Source organism: Nakaseomyces glabratus, chromosome L (assembly GCF_010111755.1).
Source record: "Nakaseomyces glabratus chromosome L, complete sequence".
Classification (NCBI taxonomy): domain Eukaryota; kingdom Fungi; phylum Ascomycota; class Saccharomycetes; order Saccharomycetales; family Saccharomycetaceae; genus Nakaseomyces; species Nakaseomyces glabratus.
Window position 1 is genome coordinate 1,337,305 of NC_088962.1, and position 19,554 is coordinate 1,356,858.

A 19,554-nucleotide genomic window follows, 5' to 3' on the forward strand; every position below is an offset into this window, starting at 1 on the left:
GTTTCTTATTATGATTATCCCACCAAGGTCAGCTTCGCGCAAACAAGTTTTCTGCCATTTTTTCAGACGGATTTGAGATCATGAAAACTCTAATTCTATAAAGCCAAGATCTTGTCAATCGTTTTACCCTCAGAAGCCCGGAATTGTTGAATATATCAAGTAACCTTTCGTGTGCCCACAATTGGACTATTGCAATAATTTAGACAGCGAGTTGTCCTGAAGTTTTACAATTATGTCGTTGCTCCAGAAGGTATACAGACGACTCTCGGAAAGAGGAGCCATCACGAAGTTGCTACAGCAATTGCCTCGGGTATCGAACCTTTTGGTGGTGGTTGCGATAGTACTGCTGGCCATACTTCCGCTGGATGGGCAATACAGAAGAACATACATATCTGAGAATGCATTGATGCCGTCTCAGGCCTACAGTTATTTCAGGGAAACAGAGTGGAATATACTAAGAGGCTACAGAAGTCAGATAGAAACGCTGGAGCATAGTAGTGTCGATCAGCGTAATGAAGTAGTTGCTGAATGGCTACAAGAACAGGGGTTAAAGACTGCGCTATATGAACATGAAAAATGGGGGAAGACACTGTACGGTGTTCTGCACGCCTCTAGAGGTGATGGTACAGAGGCTATGGTCCTTGCCATTCCATGGAAAAATGTTGATGACCAATTTAATCTTGGAGGTGCCGCGTTAGGTGTATCACTATCTCAATTCTTTAAACGTTGGCCCGTTTGGTCCAAAAACATTATTGTGGTATTCAGTGAGGACTCAGGAGCGGCTTTAAGGGCATGGGTTGATGCTTATCATACCTCGCTAGATTTGACAGCTGGTTCAATAGAAGCTGCAGTAGTTTTAGACTATCCAAGCAAGAGTGACTTCTTTGAATACGTAGAGATTTCATATGACGGTCTAAATGGTGAACTACCTAATCTCGATTTGGTAAACATAGCTGTATCTATTACTGAGCATGAGGGTATGAAGGTCTCTTTACATGGATTACCACCAAATGAAATGTATAATACCGATTATTTTGCAAGATTAAAAATAATGTTTGTGGGAATTAAGAATTGGGCCCTTTCTGGTGTTAAACGCATACATGGTAACGAAGCGTTCAGTGGATGGAGAATACAGTCAGTTACTCTAAGAGCCCATGGCAATGAAGGCCAATTAGATATTACTTGTTTTGGCAGAATTCCTGAAGCAATGTTTAGGTCAGTGAATAACTTGTTGGAAAAATTCCATCAATCTTATTTCTTCTATCTGTTGTTAGCTCCTAGAAACTTCGTTTCAATCAGTAATTACCTTCCAAGTGCGGTTATTATATCAGTCGCATTTGCAGTTATCTCGTTAGATAGTGCGATTAACAATGATTACTTATCAATTCCTTTTTCATCTGTTAATACTTTGGTACCTTTCATTATTTTGTCGGCGTCAGTTTTTGTTTCCTTTTTGATTTCTAGAGTTTTGATTATGTTGCCCATTGTAGAATCACTATTATTCGGTAGCGTTGCCTTAACTTTTTTACCACTGGTCATGTCAAAGAAAAATATACACGTTATAAACCAAGCAGTTGCATATCGCCTGAAGAGTATTGGAAGCATATACTACAGTTTGATACTTACATCCCTATTGATGGTGAATTTTGCACTTACCTTTATGATAGGTCTCTTAGCATTCCCATTAACAAAACTAGCTGTCATTAGCACAAAGACAATTGCAGACGAGTCAAGGAAATCTATTTTGAAGAATACATTTATTCTATTCATAACAAACCCATTCATTTCACTCTGGTTGTTCACTGCCACTATGGATACTGACTTCAATGGAAGTTTTTCGGTTATATATAACAGGATGATCACTAGTTGGGACACCCTTGGCTGCTGGACGTGGTTCATCATCTGTCTTGGATGGCTGCCATACTGGTTGATTTCGGTGATTTCCTCTATTCCATCCCAACCAATAGTCGAAAGGACGTCAATTCTAGATGATAAAAAGGAAAACTAGTTGTTTCGATTCGCAACCATGGTGAAAGGAACTCTTAGTCAATCTATCATTAATCAATGATGTGTATAGAATGTTCTTGAATGATTGCATCTAAATTAAATATACAATTACACTTACATAACATAATTTCATAAATAAAAACACTATCAGCATGACTAGATAAAGATAAAGGAGTGTCCATTAAATTAATGTGCCATAATTATTTGCATTAAAATTTTTCAGGAATGCATACTAACAGTTTCATAATACAGTGTGAATTTATTTTTGACTAATAAAGTCAAAGTGAACCAAAAATTGTTAATCTTCCTTTTTGATGATATTGTAGCAAAAGTAGCATCGACCTGCAAATGAGTGGCATTGAATGCAACAAATGTAGATAACTATGAATAGGAATGCCGGGAAAAAAAGTATAATAGTGGATGAATTGAAATGGATAGAAAAATAATGTGTTACTGACACAAATATGCAATATTTTGATAAGGGAGGGAAAATATGAAATTCATCTAGAATAAAATCCGCGATAAGTAAACTTTGAATGTTAACAAAAAGATTCCTAAAGTGACATATCATTTCGATTTACCTCAGTTCTTAAACTTGTTGTAGAACTCTTGGTGGAAATCAACCCAGTCTTCGATCCATTTGGTTCCTGGAGCCAAGAAAGTAGTTCTCAAATGGTAAGTACCTGGCTCCTGGCCAAAACCGGAACCAGGCACGGTACAGATACCAGTCTTCTCCAACAATGACTTACAATAAAATTCATCTGGGCTCATGTCCTGGTGAAGGGCCTCTTGGATAGCCTTGTAAGGTAGCTCAAGTTTTGGGAACAAGTACATGGCACCTTGTGGCTTTTGACAAGAGATACCATCTAATTTGACAAAAGCGTCGTGCAATAGAGTAGCTCTCTTGTGCAATTCCTTGTGAATGTTTCTACGTTCTTCTTGATCCTGTTCGTAAGATTCTTCGCCCTTCTGAGGAGGACAAACCATTAAATCAACAAGGGCTTGACCTGTCACCACTGGACACAAGGAGATAGAAGCCAATTTTAGGACTACTTGTCTGATATCGTGAGTGAAACCAACTAGTTCCATGTAACCACCTCTTTGGCCACACTCACCGGAGACACCCTTAGAGGTGGAATGTAAGGAGGCCAATTGGACGTTGTCGTAGAGGCCTGGTTGTTTCATTTGCAGTTGTCTCAAGACTTTCTTCATTGAATGGAACTTTACGTCTTCGAAGACGTTTTCCTGGTAGACTTCATCTGCGATGACGATTATACCGTACTTGGCGGCCAATGTGAATATCTGTTCGATAGCCTCTTCGGATAGCACGGCACCTGTAGGGTTACCTGGGTTGATAACTACAAGAACGCTTGGTTTGATGTTGTTCTCGATGGAGTCTAAGATGATGGACTCTAGTTCCTCAGGGTCGGTGGACCAGCCTGTTTCTTCGTTCAGGTAGTATGGCAGGGCGTGAGAGTTTTGCAGGGCCAGAGTGGCTGTGTAAAGTGGATACTGTGGGATTGGGATCAGCACACCTGTCTCCTCGCCTCTGCAGAAGATGGACAGCAAGTAGTCTACGGCGCTAGAAGCACCCGCGGTCAAGAATATGTCTTCGGGGTAAGCAATGATACCGTCGTCCCTGTTTGTGATGAAGTCAGCGACGGTTTTCCTGATGCCGAGGACACCCTGTGAAGAGGAGTAAGCACCGACGGACCCGCCAATGTCGTCCAGGAGCCTCTTGGCTCTGTCGATGGCGTCTTGCTTGATCATGGTCTGGGGATTGTTCTCCAGCGTGGGGATCAGCTCAGGGTACTGCAGCAGGGACAATACCTGTCTGTAGAAGCTCAGTGGCTTCTGTTTCAGCTGCTGTGGGTTACCGATGTTGGCGTTAATAATGTCGTTGAAGGGCAAAGAGTGCGGGTTTTCCATCAGCTGTGTTTTCAGCTCCTCGGCACGCATAGGGATGGCACCGCGCACAGCGTACTTGGCGTTCAGGACGCACTCGTTCACGTCTTTCAAAGTAGCTTGCTCGGCAGGCAAGAAAGGCAGGTTGTTGTGGCTATGGTGGTGTATTTCCGTGTTTAGGAAAGACGACCTCAGCGAGGAAGACGAAGCAGAGGAGTGGAATCTCAAGTTGGGACTTGAGTTCATGGAGCGAGGCAGGTGGGTCAGGTAAGGTCTATCGGACTCCAAGTGGGCGAGCCTCTTCTTAGTCTGGAATATCGAACTCGAGTGAGAACGACGGCATTGTGGTGGTATAGCATGTGGCATTTTCGATAGTGATTTCGATGTAGTACTACGTAACATGGTGAATATCTTTTTAGCGCGCAAATCCTTGGTGTCTTGGCAATTGCAACGTCTTATATATAGGAACCTTTAAAACTATTTATTGTGAGCCATTTTATTTCTGGCGAGAACAAATTTTTATCACCCGGACGCGAGAGGGGGGGGTGGGAATATAAGTTCAGTCACACATCAAAGTATTGGATTGGATGACCTTTGCATTGCAACCTTACAACCATATGGTAAACACTTGGTTGTGCAGATGTGCAGTTGTACAGCTTGTGCAGTTTGTGCAATTGTGCCGTTGTGTGTAGTGCAACTGAGCTGGGTTAAGGATTTTACAGCCTTGTATCCCTGAACTAGAAAACAATGGATACGTCATAGAGGGGGGCTATAACTTGTGACATGCGATAACAGTCGAGTGTATGTTAGTTGTAACTACCATGATGCCAGGAATTGAGGGATGTTGGGAAGAGGACCCTTTATTGCGGGGGTGTTGCTGAAGGGGGGGGTCTGCCATCAAATGACGTAATTTTCCGAAGGGGGGGCTCTCTCGAGGTGAAAAAATAAAGCTGAAATTAGAGATTATAACTTGCGATGCGGTTGCGATGCCCTATGTCTTTGCAGGTGGGACAAAGAGAGCACGGAACCGGTGATGGACTATTACGGGTTGCTTGGTGTGGGGCAGGACGCGAGTCAGGACGAGATCAAGCGGGCGTATAGGAAGCTGGCACTGAGGCACCATCCCGACAAGGCGCGAGGGAATGAAGGTGGCGAAGATAGCAGCGATGATCTGCCGGATGTTGATTTCAAAGAGGTTACCGCTGCTTACCAGGTGCTTAGTGATGCTTCGCTGCGGGCTGAGTACGACCAGAAGCTGGCGTTTGAAGCGCAGCCCTATGGCGATGATGACTTCATGAATTTCTTCTCTGGGTTTAATGGTGGCTCGCACCCTGGCCATCGCTCTGGCTTTGACTCGGGGCGTGGCGCTAGACGTTACAAGTCGGATGATATCGAGATTGACTTGAAAGTCAAAACAAGCGAGCTTTACCGGGGAAAGAAGGTTAATTTCAACTTGAAGAGGAAGAAGAAGTGCCAGCGGTGTGACGGGACGGGCTGGAAGAGCCACGCATCTATCGTGAAGAAGAAGACCGCCAAGTTCTTCTGGAACGTATGTGAGGGCTGTGAGGGACAAGGTGTGAGGCAGAGACTGCGGCAGTTGGCCCCTGGGTTCGTGACCACCGAACTGATCGAGTGTAGGCAGTGTGGCGGTAAAGGTAAGCTGAGGAACCTGCCCAAGAGCGAAAAGAACAAGTGTCCCGACTGTATCACCAGTGGCACCGTCGGTATGGTTGAGGAGAACAAAGTCGTCACTATTAACATCAAGAAAGGTACACTGGATGGTGATAAAATCGTATTGAAGGGCGAAGCTGATGAAGACCTTGAGAGCACTGAGGTTGGTGACCTGGTCATCAAGATACAAGAGGTCAAAGAGCCCCAATATGATATAGTCAGAAATGGCTATGACCTTATTATCAAGAAACAGATAGACTTGGCTGATGCCATCTGCGGCTTTGATGAAAAGCCGCTGATGGAAACTTATGACGGCAGAGTACTCAAATGGAGCTCCAAGAGAGGCAAAGTCATCAGACCAAACGATATTGTCAGAATTCAGAACGAGGGTTGGCCTCGCAGGGAAGACGCCAATGACAATAATACGCTTCTAAAAAACGGTGATCTTTATGTCATTGTTGACATTGTTTTCCCACCAGATAACTGGACCATGGAAGTAAACGATTATCGAGCTGTTCGAAACATTATTCCCTCCACAATAAATAAACGTGAATCTAGTACTTCCGGTGAGAGTATTCTGAACGTTGAAAACATTAACGTTAGTGAGATCGTTAAAGAAATTCCAAACTGTGATGAGCTACCAAAATTCCAAGACACGTATGATAATACTAATGACAAGGGTGAAAGTCCATTTTGGACACCCAACTGTTCTCAGCAATAGAGAACGCCTTGAAAAAGGTACTGCATGTTTTTTTGTACATAGTAAATTAATCATGTTCATTAATAGTAACACTATTTAGTATATTAAGATATCATGTATATATATATAATATGAATGCATACAAAAATGAACTAGTTTATAAAACAGCAAACGTAAAGCAAAAAACAATTATTTTGTAAATGTGAGATGTGAGTCTAAATTTGAAGAGAAGGCAAAGATGTAACCAGATGCAAGAATTGAAATTTGTGTATAGTACAAAAAATATGAGAGTATCGCGTTAGATGATCTAATCCAGCAGATCAAGTAACTCTTGTTCGTCCAGGCCCCTTCCATCGTATATACTGTCAATTTCGACAGAGGAGCAATCGTCAATGCTCTCAGTAATGTTTGCATTTTTTGCTTGTGTGTTTGCTCGGGTAATGACCTCGTCTGTTGTATTCTTATCATTTAGCACACCTTCTTCCAGCTTACTTTCCTCTAGATCAAGCGGTAGCAACTGAGGAGAGTCATCACCGACTATTGAAATAGCGCGTGGAGAATCCATTATGAAAGTGGGTCTGTTTATGGCGTTTTTCAGTTTAAGTTTCTCCAGGTCGGAGTCGTCTAGTGGTTCGTACCCTTCTGGTTCGTAAGGTTTTTCTGGCTCTCTCACTGAGGCAACTTCTATTTCTCTGTCTAGGTCACGGTCGTTGAATATTTTACGCAACCCACTTTTCCCGTTGAGAAGACCAGTTTTACCCTCAGCGCTGGCAATGCTATGTGTCAGCGCCTGTTTGATCTTCAATGCCAGCGGGTTGCTCTCCTCGTCGTCCTCGCTGTCACTTTCGCTGGCGCTCTCCTTCTCGTCTCCACTAGCGATATCTTTCAATATCAGACTAGTAACTCTCCTGTTTGCGTTGTTCGCTGTGCTGCCCGCACGCGTCACAGCGGGCTTCAGCTTCTTCTGGTTGCTGTTCCGCTTCAGCGACAAGTAGCTCGACGACCTGTTGTAGTTCTTGTCCTTGCTGGCAAGCGGCTGGCGCTGCCCGTTCTTCTTGGGCAGCAGCGTCGACCGCGTGCGCTTCAGCAGCTGCGTGGGCGTCGCTGGGCCTTTCTCCCTCAGCGTCCCGACCACGTTGTTCTCCTTATCCGTCTCGACTGCACCCATCGCCCTACGTTTGGTCTCTTTATGGCAAGCCCTCTTAGACGCCAAATATTGTACAACAGCTTTCTTTTGTTTGTGTTTTGCTCACCCTTTCCCGTGATTTGTGTCCCCCACGGCATTGTCCCTTTTCCCGAAACCCTCATCGCTCCGGGGGGGGAAGCCAGTTGCAGGTGTTACGTACACCATGATATTAACAGAAGCATAGAATTTAAAGAGATGCGATAGCCTTCATAGTTGGAGGAGGGGAGGAGGGCGGAAGTAGTTGAGAGAGCTGGGGTATAGTGTATTTCATAGCTTGGATGAGCGGGCGGGTGTTAGAAGTGTTCCGAGGGCTGCCGCTGCTGCCGCTGAGCCATGAGATAGTAGCGCGGTGCTGGGACCGGATGGTCCGGCAGCGCGACGTGTACTACCAGTTTGCAGTGCATGTGAGCCACTGCCATGAGCGGCTGAGCACGCGCAACCTGCTGAGGCTTGTGACGCATGTGCACCACGTTTTAGCGCCGATGAACGAGCTACCCGCGCACCTGCGGCAGTACCAGTCTGAGTACCACGCGCTGGTGGCCAGCTGGCCTACTGTCACTGAGCGGCAGATCCTGGACGCGATGGAGCTGGGCAAGGGGATGGCGGTACGAATCCCACACAACAAGACGCTGAGGCAGATGTTCGAGCAGCATGAGTGGCTCGTGCAGCAGCGGCTGCTTGACGATAAGCGCCTGAAGAGACGGCGGCTACTGCGGTGCGAAGTGCAGATGGCAACACCCACCACCAATGGCAGCACCAACGGCAACACCAACGGCAGCGAGATCTCGTTCCGGCAGTGTCCGTTGACAATCCGGGAGCTGACGCCGCTGGGAGCGCTGGAGTCAGAGGCGAAGTTCAAGAACAGAGTGCGCAGCGACGTGCACTCGCTGTGGCGGCTGCTGGCGGTGCAACACCCGCCGCTGTCCCGACCCCACGCCGACGAACTGGTCCGGACACTGAAGCGCACTCTAGGCACATCTAGGACAGACAGATCCATTGCGCGCGCGTACCTGCAGCTACTGCAGAGAGCGTACACCTATACGTACACGTACACAGACACAGAAGCAGAAGCACAGCTGCAGTACAGCCGGGTATCGCAGCTAGTATCGCACTAGAAAACGCCCAAGAAAGTGAGACCCGCAACGGGCAGGAACATAGTATACATTATAACGAAGTAATCACGCGCAACCATTAAAATACTACTGCACGACAACAACACCAGGGTAGGGGGGAAAAGAACACGTGGAGATACCAATCACTGATAACGTCTCTCCAAAGCCATCCATATCGCTGTGCTTTTAAGGTGGTGGAAAAAGACGAAATAGAAAACTGTGGCTCAAATCTCCCATTTTCTGAGTCACACGCAGATTCACACATGCCATGGCGAGGAGGGTAGTTGAGTCACGTGTGATTTTTTTCTAGCATGTTTCTTTTGAAACTTTCTTGTACTGCAAAAGCTCAACTGCAGTTACACCAACGCACAGGGATACAGAGTAAAGAAAACGGTGGTGGTGGGGGATGATTCCAACAGCGTCAATTGTTGAAGAGAATGTGTTGTGTGGGAAATCACTTTGCTCTTAGGGCATTGGACTTTTGTAATGCAATGGCTTCAATGAACTTCTGGTGGTGGTGGTGGGCAGGGCAGGTTGTTGTGCTAATCTCTGTGGTAGCTGTGTGCAGAACAAAGATTGATTTCCTTTCCTCTGCGGCCTGTTCTGGGTAGATAGCTCTTAGCTAAAAGGTGCATCCCGTAATAACTATTTCCATTCAATTTCCCATGAAACTTTTGCAAAATATAAAAAGAACTTGCAAAGGTATGATCGTATTCTCGATGTAGGAATAGTACTTGGAATCCAATAGAAAAAAATAAAATAAACTAAATTCAAGACACCAATGGAGGAACTAGATAATCTTGAGTTGGAATACAACCAATTCAAGAATAACGAACGCCCTTCTAACACTAATGCTGGTGCTGATATAGAGAAAGGGCTAGACACTAAGAAATATTTTGAAAGGTCGATAACTGACAATAGCACCTATGGTAAGAAGAGTTACAGTATTCCCAGTTACGAGGAAGACACCATCACGTTAAAGGATTACTACGACACCAACTTGAGAGATTATTTCACTTGGGCTAGTGTAGTTGATTACATAAGGTCGTTGTTCCCCGTGGTCAACTGGTTGCCTTTCTATAATCCAAAATGGTTCCTTTCTGACTTGATCGCAGGTATCACCGTTGGTACCGTTCTGGTACCGCAATCCATGTCATATGCGCAGATCGCTACTTTGCCTCCAGAGTACGGTTTGTACTCCTCTTTCATCGGTGCTTTGGTTTACTCCTTTTTCGCAACTTCTAAGGATGTCTGTATTGGTCCCGTCGCTGTTATGTCATTGCAAACTGCTAAAGTTATCGCTAGAGTCAAGGAAAAGCATCCTGACTTGGACCCAAGTATTACAGGCCCCATCATTGCCACCGTGTTGGCCTTCATTTGTGGTATCATTGCCACAGGTGTAGGTCTTTTACGTCTCGGTTTCCTAGTTGAGTTGATATCCCTAAATGCTGTTGCCGGTTTCATGACTGGTTCCGCTTTCAATATCATCTGGGGTCAGATTCCTGGTTTAATGGGTTACAGTAAGAAAGTCAACACAAGAAGATCCACCTACCACGTCGTCATTGACTCCTTGAAACATTTGCCAGACACGAAATTGGACGCCGCTTTTGGTTTGATTCCTCTGTTCACATTGTTCTTCTGGAAATGGTGGTGTAACTCAATGGGTCCTAAGTTGACTGACCGTTACTTCCCAGCTAACTCTAGACCTCGTGCCAACAAGTACTGGAAGGCATTCTACTTTTACTTGCAAGCTTCAAGAAATGGTATTATCATTATTTTGTTCACTGCTGTATCTTACGGTATCACTAAAGGCGTGGCAAAGGATAAGAGAAGAATTTCTGTGCTAGGCACAGTGCCTAAGGGTTTGAGACACACCGGTGTCATGAAGTTGCCACACGGTATCCTAAACAACATTGCTGCTGAAATCCCATCCTCTATCATTGTCCTTTTGCTAGAACACATAGCCATCTCTAAGTCTTTCGGTAGAGTCAACGATTACAAGATTAATCCAAACCAAGAAATTATCGCCATCGGTGTTAGTAACTTGCTAGGAACTTTCTTCAACGCTTATCCAGCTACCGGTTCCTTTTCTAGATCCGCGCTAAAGGCTAAATGTAACGTCATGACACCACTTTCTGGTATTTTCAGTGCAGCTTGTGTTTTGTTAGCTATCTACTGTCTAACTGGCGCTTTCTTCTACATCCCAAAGGCCACGCTGTCTGCAGTTATCATCCATGCTGTGTTTGACTTGATTGCATCTTATCATACAACATGGAGCTTGTGGAAGATGAACGTCTTCGACTTCATCGGCTTCATCACCACTGTGTTCATCACTGTGTTCTCGTCAATTGAAAACGGTATTTACTTCGCTGTTTGCTGGTCTTGCGCTATTCTGTTATACAATAACGCTTTCCCAGCAGGTAAGTTCTTGGGTCGCATCGAGATTGCTGAAGTTGTTAACCCAAAGATTGTTGATGATGACGACTTCTCTTTTGAAAACTCTAATGAATCATTCGATGATGAAGGTATCTACTTTGATAATTCTGTCGCAGAAGACAAATTAGGTACTTCTTCAAATGACCTTAAGAAGTTTAATGCGGGTGTCAAGACTCGCAGCATTAATGGTGAGCTTGTAAACGGTCAGACTTCATCTGATATTAGATACTACACCAAATGGGTTCCATTCGATCACGCTTACTCGAAAGAACTAAACCCAAGTGTGCGTATAACACCACCACCACCGGGCGTCATAGTGTACCGCCTAAGCGACAGTTATACATATATCAACTGTTCAAGACATTATGACTTGATCTTTGATGAAATCAAGAGAGTCACTAGAAGAGGTCAATTGATTCAGCATAGACATAAATGGGACCGTCCTTGGAATGACCCTGGTGAATGGGAAGCTCCAGACTTGAAGAAGTTTTTCAATGTTAAGAAATTTGTTTCAGTTTTCAAGAGAAAAGTCACTGATGTAGACACTTTCGAAAATGAAAATGAAATCGAACACATTCACGATGGCGAACATTACAAGAAGAATGACAAGGATGAAAGACCATTGTTGAGAGTGGTCTGCTTGGACTTCAGTCAAGTGGCAAACACAGATGCCACAGCCTTGCAATCACTTGCTGATTTAAGGAAAGCGGTCAATAAATACGCTGATAGACAGGTTGAATTCCACTTCGTTGGTATTTATTCACCTTGGATTAAACGTGGTCTCAGAAATCTAGGTTTTGGTACAACAAATGAGGAATACAGTGATGAATCAATCATTGCTGGACACTCGAGTTACCACCTATCAAGATTTAGGGAATCAGAACAAGATGGTTTCAATGAACTGGATTCATTGGAAAGCCAAAGAAATATCGGATCAAAGACCAAAGTCCTGGCGGCTTCTGGTACTAATTTACCTTTCTTTCATGTTGACATCCCAGATTTCTCGAAATGGGATATTTAGCTCTTACTATAAACTTAATATATACATTCTTTAATTATTATGTTAATCTGATACAATCTGAGTATAATAAATTCATATCTCTGCATTCACCGTATGATTTCTATGCAGCTGAATAGGTTACGAGAAGAAATCCTGTAAAATAATAAGGCTTGAATAACTAATCATCTTTCAATGCACTAAATTTGCCTATTACGATGTTTATATATTGCGGAGTTATAGTCGTGTTTAACCCAAATAATAAAACTCAATAATAGCGAAAGCAAATTAAATATATGATGTAAGATACATATGCTCTTTATTTTACTTATTAATTAAAGTAAATACTTTTTATGTGAAGACCAGTAGATTTGGACCATGGTCATTTGAATGTTAGCAAATCTAGACCCTTTCGATAACAACAGAGGAAGCACCACCACCACCGTTACAGATACCAGCAACACCAATCTTACCACCTTCCTGTTGTAACACAGATAGCAATGTGACAACGACTCTAGCACCAGAACAACCTAGAGGATGGCCAATGGCAACAGCACCACCATAGACATTGACCTTGGCTGGATCAACCTTCAAGATCTTAGTGTTGGCACAGCCAACAACGGAGAAAGCTTCGTTTAGTTCAATGTAATCGACTTGGCTGATATCAGCAACACCAGCATGCTTTAGGGCCTTTGGAATGGCCAAGGATGGAGCCCATGTGAAGTCAGCTGGATCGTGGGCAGCTTCACCCCAACCCTTCAAAGTGGCCAATGGTGTTAGGTTTAGTTCCTTCAACTTCTTTTCAGAGACTAAGATGACAGCAGCAGCACCATCGTTGATTGGAGAAGCATTTGGTGCAGTGACAGTACCATTTTCCTTTTGGAATACAGTTCTAGCGGATCTCAACTTGTCAACATTTAGCTTAGTTGGTTCTTCATCCTTTGTGACTTGGGTGTCTGGCTTACCTCTGAAACCCTTGATGGTAACTGGAACGATTTCGTTGTCGAACTTACCTTCTTGTTGGGCCTTTTGAGCCTTTTGGTAAGAGGCAATGGCAAAGTCATCTTGTTGTTCACGGGTGATTTCCCAGTTGCGGGCACACTTCTCAGCGTGGACACCCATTGGTTGGTGGTCGTAAGCATCGTTCAGACCGTCTCTTTGAATACCATCCACCATCTTGGTTTCACCGAATCTGGCACCAGCACGAGCGGCAGGCATGTAGTATGGGGCGTTGGTCATAGATTCACAACCACCAGCGATAACAACATCTGCAGTACCACACTTGATGGCTTGGGCACCAAGGATTATACTCTTCATAGCGGAAGCACACACTTTGTTAACTGAGGTGGCAACAATGCCGTTCTTCAAACCAGCACCTAGGGCAACTTGTCTGGCGGCATTTTGACCCAAGTTAGCAGATATAACATTACCAAAGAACACTTCGTCGTAGTCGGATTCAGGGTTCAATTGTGGCACTTTCTGCATAGCACCCTTAACTGCAATGACACCTAGGTCAACAGCAGTCTTGGAGGCCAACGCACCTTGGAAAGAACCAATTGGGGTTCTGGCAGCAGAAACAATGTAGACAGTATCACTCATGGCGTTAGTAGTATATTTTAGGGTTGTGTATTTTTCCTCGAGAGCTATCTTTACACAACTATGCTCAATTGAATCCAGGAGAAAGCGCAAAAGATGGGAAAGAAAGCTTACAGTCAAGATATATATAACCTATTACTCCAACTGATATCAATTGGCACAAGGTTTGTGGTTTCTAATGCTCGTTTGGGTGTTTCGTACCGTTAGAATCCTCTATCTCCGATGTGTTGGTACGGTTTCAACACTTTTTTTTCCACCAAGATGCTTTGATTGAAAAAAAAAGCTGCAAAAACCGAAAAAATGTTCAGTAAGCGATGAGCCGTGTCAGAAGATTAGTATGTATGGGCCTTGTAGTTATAATAAATATCTATAGTTCGGTTGCCTCTCGAGGGTGCTTATGTATGTACATGAGTTAAGTTGCTAGTGTTACCTTCTCCTTTTCAGGTATGGCGATATGAATTTCTTGCGGATGTAGGGGTTTCTCTTCAGGTGGTCTATCTTTTCGAAGATGATCATCTCGCAGAAGTTTTTCAGTTCAGAAGCAGACTCTTGATCTATGAAGTAGTTCGGGTACCTATTGCTTAGCCAGAAGAACAGCATGATGATGTTGTATAGTGCTTCGTATTCTTCAAGTCCGTGCTTCTCGGTGTAAATGTACTTAAGGTTCAGTATGTCAAATGGGAACCTGTAAGATAGTAGGCCTCTAGTGTGGCCCCTAGCTATAGTGTCGCAGAACTTCTTGAATGCTGCCTTTACCAATGGGAAATCCTTCAATGGTGCGTTACTCAGTCGCAACTTGTCGGAGAATGTTATGTCCTCCATTGAATCAATGATCTCTATCGCACTCATTCGTGCTTTCAAATCACATATCTGGAACAGCTTGTTAGAGCTTTGTTCAATATCTGCAGCAATGGTCTCCAGTAGCGTCTTACAAGTCGTGCCTGGCATGAATCTAGTCATGACATGGGTACAAATTTCATCTGTTGGCCATGTAGTCGCACTAGTTAAGTACTCAATGGGAGCATTTATTGCTTCCCTGACAGCCTTAAGAACATTTGGTTTTACGGCAGTGATGTAACCAACTGGAAGCTCACCGTTATCATGTATATTTTGTTTAAATCTACCAGCTCTACCACCTATCTGTTTTATCGCCGAACTAGTCATATCTACCATGTCTCTGCCATCAAATTTTTTTGACGTGGTGAATACCACACGATCGATTGATAAATTCAGGCCCATGCCAATAGCATCCGACGCAATCAATATATCAAATTCACCACTGTTGAACAAATTAGCTTGTTTAACTCTTGTCTCTGGAGGAAGTGAGCCATAAATAACAGCAGCTTTTAATTCAGTCTTTTTTTCAATCTCTAATTTCAAGTCCAGGATTGCTTTTTTTGAGAACGCTACCACACAATCACCTTTTTTTAGACTGTGATAACCTTTTGTAAGAGCTTCTTCTTCAACTACTAATTTACCCATTCGTTCATATTCATTTATGGTGAGCTTGTCACCAGTCATCTCAACGATTTTCTTAATCAAGGGAATCGTACTTGCCTCACCACAACAATGGACTTCCTTAGCTTTTGCACCTAGTAAAGCGTTGGTCCAAGCCCAACCTCTATCCAGGTCTGCCATCATCTGAATTTCATCTAATACTACAACATCAAAGTTTTGATTCAAAGGTATCATTTCTATTGTGCCAGAGGTTAGGTTGGCTTCATTTCCCATTTCATCTAAATCTTTTATTACTTCTTCACCTGTAAGCAGGTTGCATCTCACATTCTCGTGTTTAAACTTTTCGTAAACCTCTCTAGCAAGTAACCTTAATGGGCCTGCATAATAGCCTCTATCAGCAGCTTTGAGTTTCTGTAATGACCTAAAAGTTTTACCTGAATTGGTTGGGCCAACATGCATTATGATATGTCTTCTGATTTTTCTGGCTTCTGGAAACCATTCTGCTGGGTTAGAAAAATCCACCGAATGAACAGAATCGTCAGTTCCGGTATTAAGCATTGATGGTATTATTTCCTGGTTCAATATGCAGTCATAATAACTGCTAAGTAGATACTGAAATTGTTCATACTTCGTTACTCCCTCTGTCTTCCCTGTTATTTTCTTCCATATTAATTGATCTATTTTATTCATTTTTACAAGGTGAGGTATTATATGTTGCGGTTGTGTGGGACTTATGGTCTCCATTAGACCTGGGTCATAACCATTTATCTTCGCCGGGAGGTTTTTATCAAGCAGTTGGTTGTATAACATATCTTTGAGTCTCAACCAGGCAACTTTTCTAAACTCTACCTGATCTGGGGCGCTGTTTTCAATTTGGGTACTATATACATGAGCTAGCGCATTCTCCAGATTTTTCTTGAACTCTTTATCTGTGGTGTATATGCATTTCCGCTTCTCGGGGTCAATATTAAGCTTGAATGTGTCCAGGTTCTTACGCTCCTTAGCATTGAGGTATTTTAATTGAGGTTTTCGTATCAGCCACTGGTTGTTCTCAAAAAGTCCATAGCTAGATATTGTTCTTCGATTAAGAGCACCAAATATGTACCTGTAGTGAAATCGATGTCGAAGCATATTGGGAAACATTGCCGTGTTCAAAACGTAAGTATAGGGTCTAACAAATCAATGAGGGATTAAAGGTGATTCTTGTTGTAACATTCCGCTTTTGGTGAATATCCAGTGACTGTCTCTTTATATGGTATAACTACAAAAAGCTATTACTCTCGATGATTTTTTCACTAAAGTCGATGAGCTCGAAGAAAATACCGTAGAAGACGTGAAAACAATAGTATAAACCATTATACCATTAGCAAAACCATCAATATTACATAGAAGGGCTGATTAGAAGTTCAAAAGTATTTATATGTATACGCATATCTGTCAAAACTATTAGTACATAGAAAATCAAAAACAAACAGTTGTTAAAAAATTAAGCTTCTATCAATGGTTTCTTGGAGATGCTTTCGCTAATTGCATTGTATTTTGAACCCAGGTTAAAGCTCCCCCCTCTTCCTCAATAGTCCTGTAAATATCAGGGGTCGGAAATTCCTTTGCATAAGCATTGTCTGTACCAATAATTGCGGCATTCCTTGTACTTGGTATCCGTAGCATTTCCTTCTCTACTTTCCAACCGACCTTTTTTGCCAAATATTCGACATGATTCACCAAACCAGCATATGTACTGTTGCTGTTATTCACGTTATTCGAATTTATCTTTATGTTATTCTTCATAGCAGGTGTTGTTTTCTCCGATTTAGGTACCCTTGTGTTGAACCTAACTTTCTTACCAGACAGATCATGTGAGCAGCATGGTATGACCATAAATGGAAAGCCCAAAAGAGGTATCCAGCATGTTAGTTCATCAGAGTGGTTACCAATAATGAATGTATTATCTGGGAATTCACAAATGTTCACATTTGGTGATGCAATCAAATCCGCACTCGAATAAACCAAAGTAGCTGGTGCTATTAGTCCATCTTCTACTTTGATAGGGAACATAGCACCGTTGTCTTCCAGGTATGGCATATACCTTCTTACATCTGGTGTTGGTCTCAATAGTATGGAGGGTATAATAACCTGTTCTTTTAAGTGCCTTTGTATCTCTGTTGGATAGATACTCCAAGACTTACGCTTGCGGGCGTCAATACCAACACCATTTACACCTTCACTTATCAGGATGTAGGTAAGAACACCGTTACCACAACCCATGTCCCTAAATTGCATAGTAGTTTTGTAATCATCACCATATTGAGTTTTCCAGAATTCCAACAGAAACGCAGCAATTGCTAGATCTTCAAATACATGCTTCTTGGGGTCCGTAGACTCAGCCCAGTTATCTACCAGAAACTTGGAGTATTTCTTCTTCAGTTGGATGTACGTATCTTGAAATAGCACTCTATCTACTACTTGATCATGATTAACCCTTTTCTCGTATCCTTGCATTACACCTTTAGAGTGCTTATATGCAGTTTGTAATAATCTAAAAGCTGTCCTTACAACTCTTTCATTATCCTTCCTCAAGTCTTCACTCTGGCCGGCGTATGGTATGTAATGCACCGATAGTATACCGCCATGCAGAAGGATTGCCACTTTTTGAACATGAGGTATATAGAATGGACAATCTGCTTCATCTTCAAAATGTGGAATGTATAGCACAAGTGAAGTATCCTTATTCTCTGTCTTTTTGGAGTTGTATACTAGGCATGTTTGGTTAATCAAGGCATCTTTGTAAGGATTTCTCGGTATCATTCTTCTCACAAATTCTTTCACAATTGTCAATTCTAGTTCTTTGTTTTCTATAAGTTCTTTCCTTGTAGTTATATCATCGATATTAACAAGCTTTGCGTCGGCATCGTATGGCAAACTCTCACTCAAAACAGGCTTATCGTCAGTACTCAACTCTTGCTCATTTCCTTCTAGGTCATAGAATTTTTCAGCCAGGATGTCTGCTCTTAGAATTGCAGTAGAGTTGATATTGGGCTCTCTGATAACGTTTAGCATGGCGGTCTCAAAATCACCTTTGCTGAATTCAACTGGTTCATCGGTGCAGTACATTGGCACCCATTCACCACCCAGCACACTGGTGCTCTCATCCTTCATAAACTGAAAGCTTGGGGCAGTCTTCTTCTCAGTCATTATTGCTTAACGGATTCTATATACTGTGATATGTTGACAATATCAAGAGATTGCTTATATTAACTGCTAACACTATTGTAACCGTTGCGATGAGCTATGAATCTTTTGATTCAAAAAGGAAAAATTGACTGAAAAAACATGTGACTAACAGTTTATCGTATTCTGTTATGATTTCTTACTTAAGTTGGGTAACTCCTTCATAGCTAATAGAATATGGATATAGTCTATGAAAGCGTGTGTTGTTGGGAATATGTCTAATTGTGCTCACCTTAGATAGTAGAATGACTATTGATGAAATTATATCTTGAAAAAAATACCTATTCAATTTAACTTATAATGCATTTCATTTACAGCTTAATATTGTCAGTGATCCTTTGAGGTTGAAATTATAAAATGCAAATAAAATGTTGCTGTTTTTATCACTGTACTTGAACACATATAGGATAGATCTACAGCCACATTTGATGATTCAGAGTACGGAAATATTATATCAAGATAGCTGAATGTGTTCACTATATTTTTGCAGAAGATTTTAAAACAGTGGTGATCACTGTAGAGTATAATATCCTAGTTGCCTCGTGTTGGAACAGTCTCTAATTAAATAGTTACATTCGTGTATATTTCTTTTTTTACAATTGATAATTCGTGGGACAGATTGTATTCAGTAAAAAGATATGTATAGTAAATATACAAACCACTGTATATTTTAGGTCGATTGAATTAATATATATAATGTTGCGAAAACGATTTTGCTTGGAAATATCGTTCACAAAGCACAGAATAGAATCATAAAAATTTTTACTGAGAAATTAAGTCTTGATATTTTTGCTGAAAGTTCATTATAAGAGGAATTATTCAATTCTTTATAAGGTAGTATAGTATATTCCTCATTAGCCATAATCAGCTAAAATAAGATCACAAACCACATCGTAATTAATTACAGCTGTGGTCACTTGGTCGTTCAAAAATACCGAACAAACAGCTAATTAAAATGGTCTCTTGGCCCAGTTGGTTAAGGCACCGTGCTAATAACGCGGGGATCAGCGGTTCGATCCCGCTAGAGACCATTCTTTTTTTTTTGCTCTCAGATGTAGTTCTTTGAAAGGACGCTATCATCTTCATAAGCTAAAAATGCAAAATGCCATCAGAAACTTAGTCTAATATTTTTGCACTAATTTTTGGTACCAAAAATTTCGAACAGTTGATTTAACTTTTTTGTAATCAATTACTCTTTAAGCTTCAAATCCAAAGAGCAAACGCATTAGCGGGTTCTTGTTATATATAGCCCATTGTC

General features: G+C 42.2%; 9 protein-coding genes and 1 non-coding gene across 10 annotated transcripts; 5 read left to right on the forward strand and 5 right to left on the reverse strand.

Moving 5' to 3' along the window:
- Positions 1 to 232: 232 nt before the first annotated feature.
- On the forward strand, positions 233 to 2,008 carry GAA1 (GPI-anchor transamidase subunit GAA1; the record flags this gene model as incomplete). Its single annotated transcript, XM_449300.1, has 1 exon — positions 233 to 2,008. The coding sequence occupies one exon, from the start codon at positions 233 to 235 to the stop codon at positions 2,006 to 2,008; it is 1,776 nt and encodes a 591-aa protein (XP_449300.1).
- A 581-nt stretch (positions 2,009 to 2,589) lies between these two features.
- ALT1 (alanine transaminase ALT1) lies at positions 2,590 to 4,314 on the reverse strand (the record flags this gene model as incomplete). Its single annotated transcript, XM_449301.1, has 1 exon — positions 2,590 to 4,314. The coding sequence occupies one exon, from the start codon at positions 4,312 to 4,314 to the stop codon at positions 2,590 to 2,592; it is 1,725 nt and encodes a 574-aa protein (XP_449301.1).
- Positions 4,315 to 4,945: 631 nt separating this feature from the next.
- Positions 4,946 to 6,304, forward strand: XDJ1 (Xdj1p; the record flags this gene model as incomplete). The annotated part of the gene is made up of 1 exon (XM_449302.1): positions 4,946 to 6,304. One exon carries the CDS (start codon positions 4,946 to 4,948, stop codon positions 6,302 to 6,304), a length of 1,359 nt encoding a protein of 452 aa, XP_449302.1.
- Positions 6,305 to 6,590: 286 nt separating this feature from the next.
- On the reverse strand, positions 6,591 to 7,451 carry PDS1 (securin; the record flags this gene model as incomplete). Its single annotated transcript, XM_449303.1, has 1 exon — positions 6,591 to 7,451. The coding sequence occupies one exon, from the start codon at positions 7,449 to 7,451 to the stop codon at positions 6,591 to 6,593; it is 861 nt and encodes a 286-aa protein (XP_449303.1).
- A 296-nt stretch (positions 7,452 to 7,747) lies between these two features.
- GEP5 (Gep5p) lies at positions 7,748 to 8,584 on the forward strand (the record flags this gene model as incomplete). The annotated part of the gene is made up of 1 exon (XM_449304.1): positions 7,748 to 8,584. One exon carries the CDS (start codon positions 7,748 to 7,750, stop codon positions 8,582 to 8,584), a length of 837 nt encoding a protein of 278 aa, XP_449304.1.
- A 778-nt stretch (positions 8,585 to 9,362) lies between these two features.
- On the forward strand, positions 9,363 to 12,038 carry SUL2 (sulfate permease; the record flags this gene model as incomplete). The annotated part of the gene is made up of 1 exon (XM_449305.1): positions 9,363 to 12,038. The coding sequence occupies one exon, from the start codon at positions 9,363 to 9,365 to the stop codon at positions 12,036 to 12,038; it is 2,676 nt and encodes an 891-aa protein (XP_449305.1).
- A 378-nt stretch (positions 12,039 to 12,416) lies between these two features.
- ERG10 (acetyl-CoA C-acetyltransferase) lies at positions 12,417 to 13,613 on the reverse strand (the record flags this gene model as incomplete). The annotated part of the gene is made up of 1 exon (XM_449306.1): positions 12,417 to 13,613. One exon carries the CDS (start codon positions 13,611 to 13,613, stop codon positions 12,417 to 12,419), a length of 1,197 nt encoding a protein of 398 aa, XP_449306.1.
- A 423-nt stretch (positions 13,614 to 14,036) lies between these two features.
- On the reverse strand, positions 14,037 to 16,211 carry SUV3 (ATP-dependent RNA helicase SUV3; the record flags this gene model as incomplete). The annotated part of the gene is made up of 1 exon (XM_449307.1): positions 14,037 to 16,211. One exon carries the CDS (start codon positions 16,209 to 16,211, stop codon positions 14,037 to 14,039), a length of 2,175 nt encoding a protein of 724 aa, XP_449307.1.
- Positions 16,212 to 16,565: 354 nt separating this feature from the next.
- On the reverse strand, positions 16,566 to 18,260 carry TRM44 (tRNA (uracil) methyltransferase; the record flags this gene model as incomplete). The annotated part of the gene is made up of 1 exon (XM_449308.1): positions 16,566 to 18,260. The coding sequence occupies one exon, from the start codon at positions 18,258 to 18,260 to the stop codon at positions 16,566 to 16,568; it is 1,695 nt and encodes a 564-aa protein (XP_449308.1).
- A 993-nt stretch (positions 18,261 to 19,253) lies between these two features.
- tI(AAU)8 lies at positions 19,254 to 19,327 on the forward strand. The gene has a single exon. It is a non-coding gene; the product is annotated as a tRNA-Ile (tRNA).
- The last annotated feature ends 227 nt before the right edge of the window (positions 19,328 to 19,554 follow it).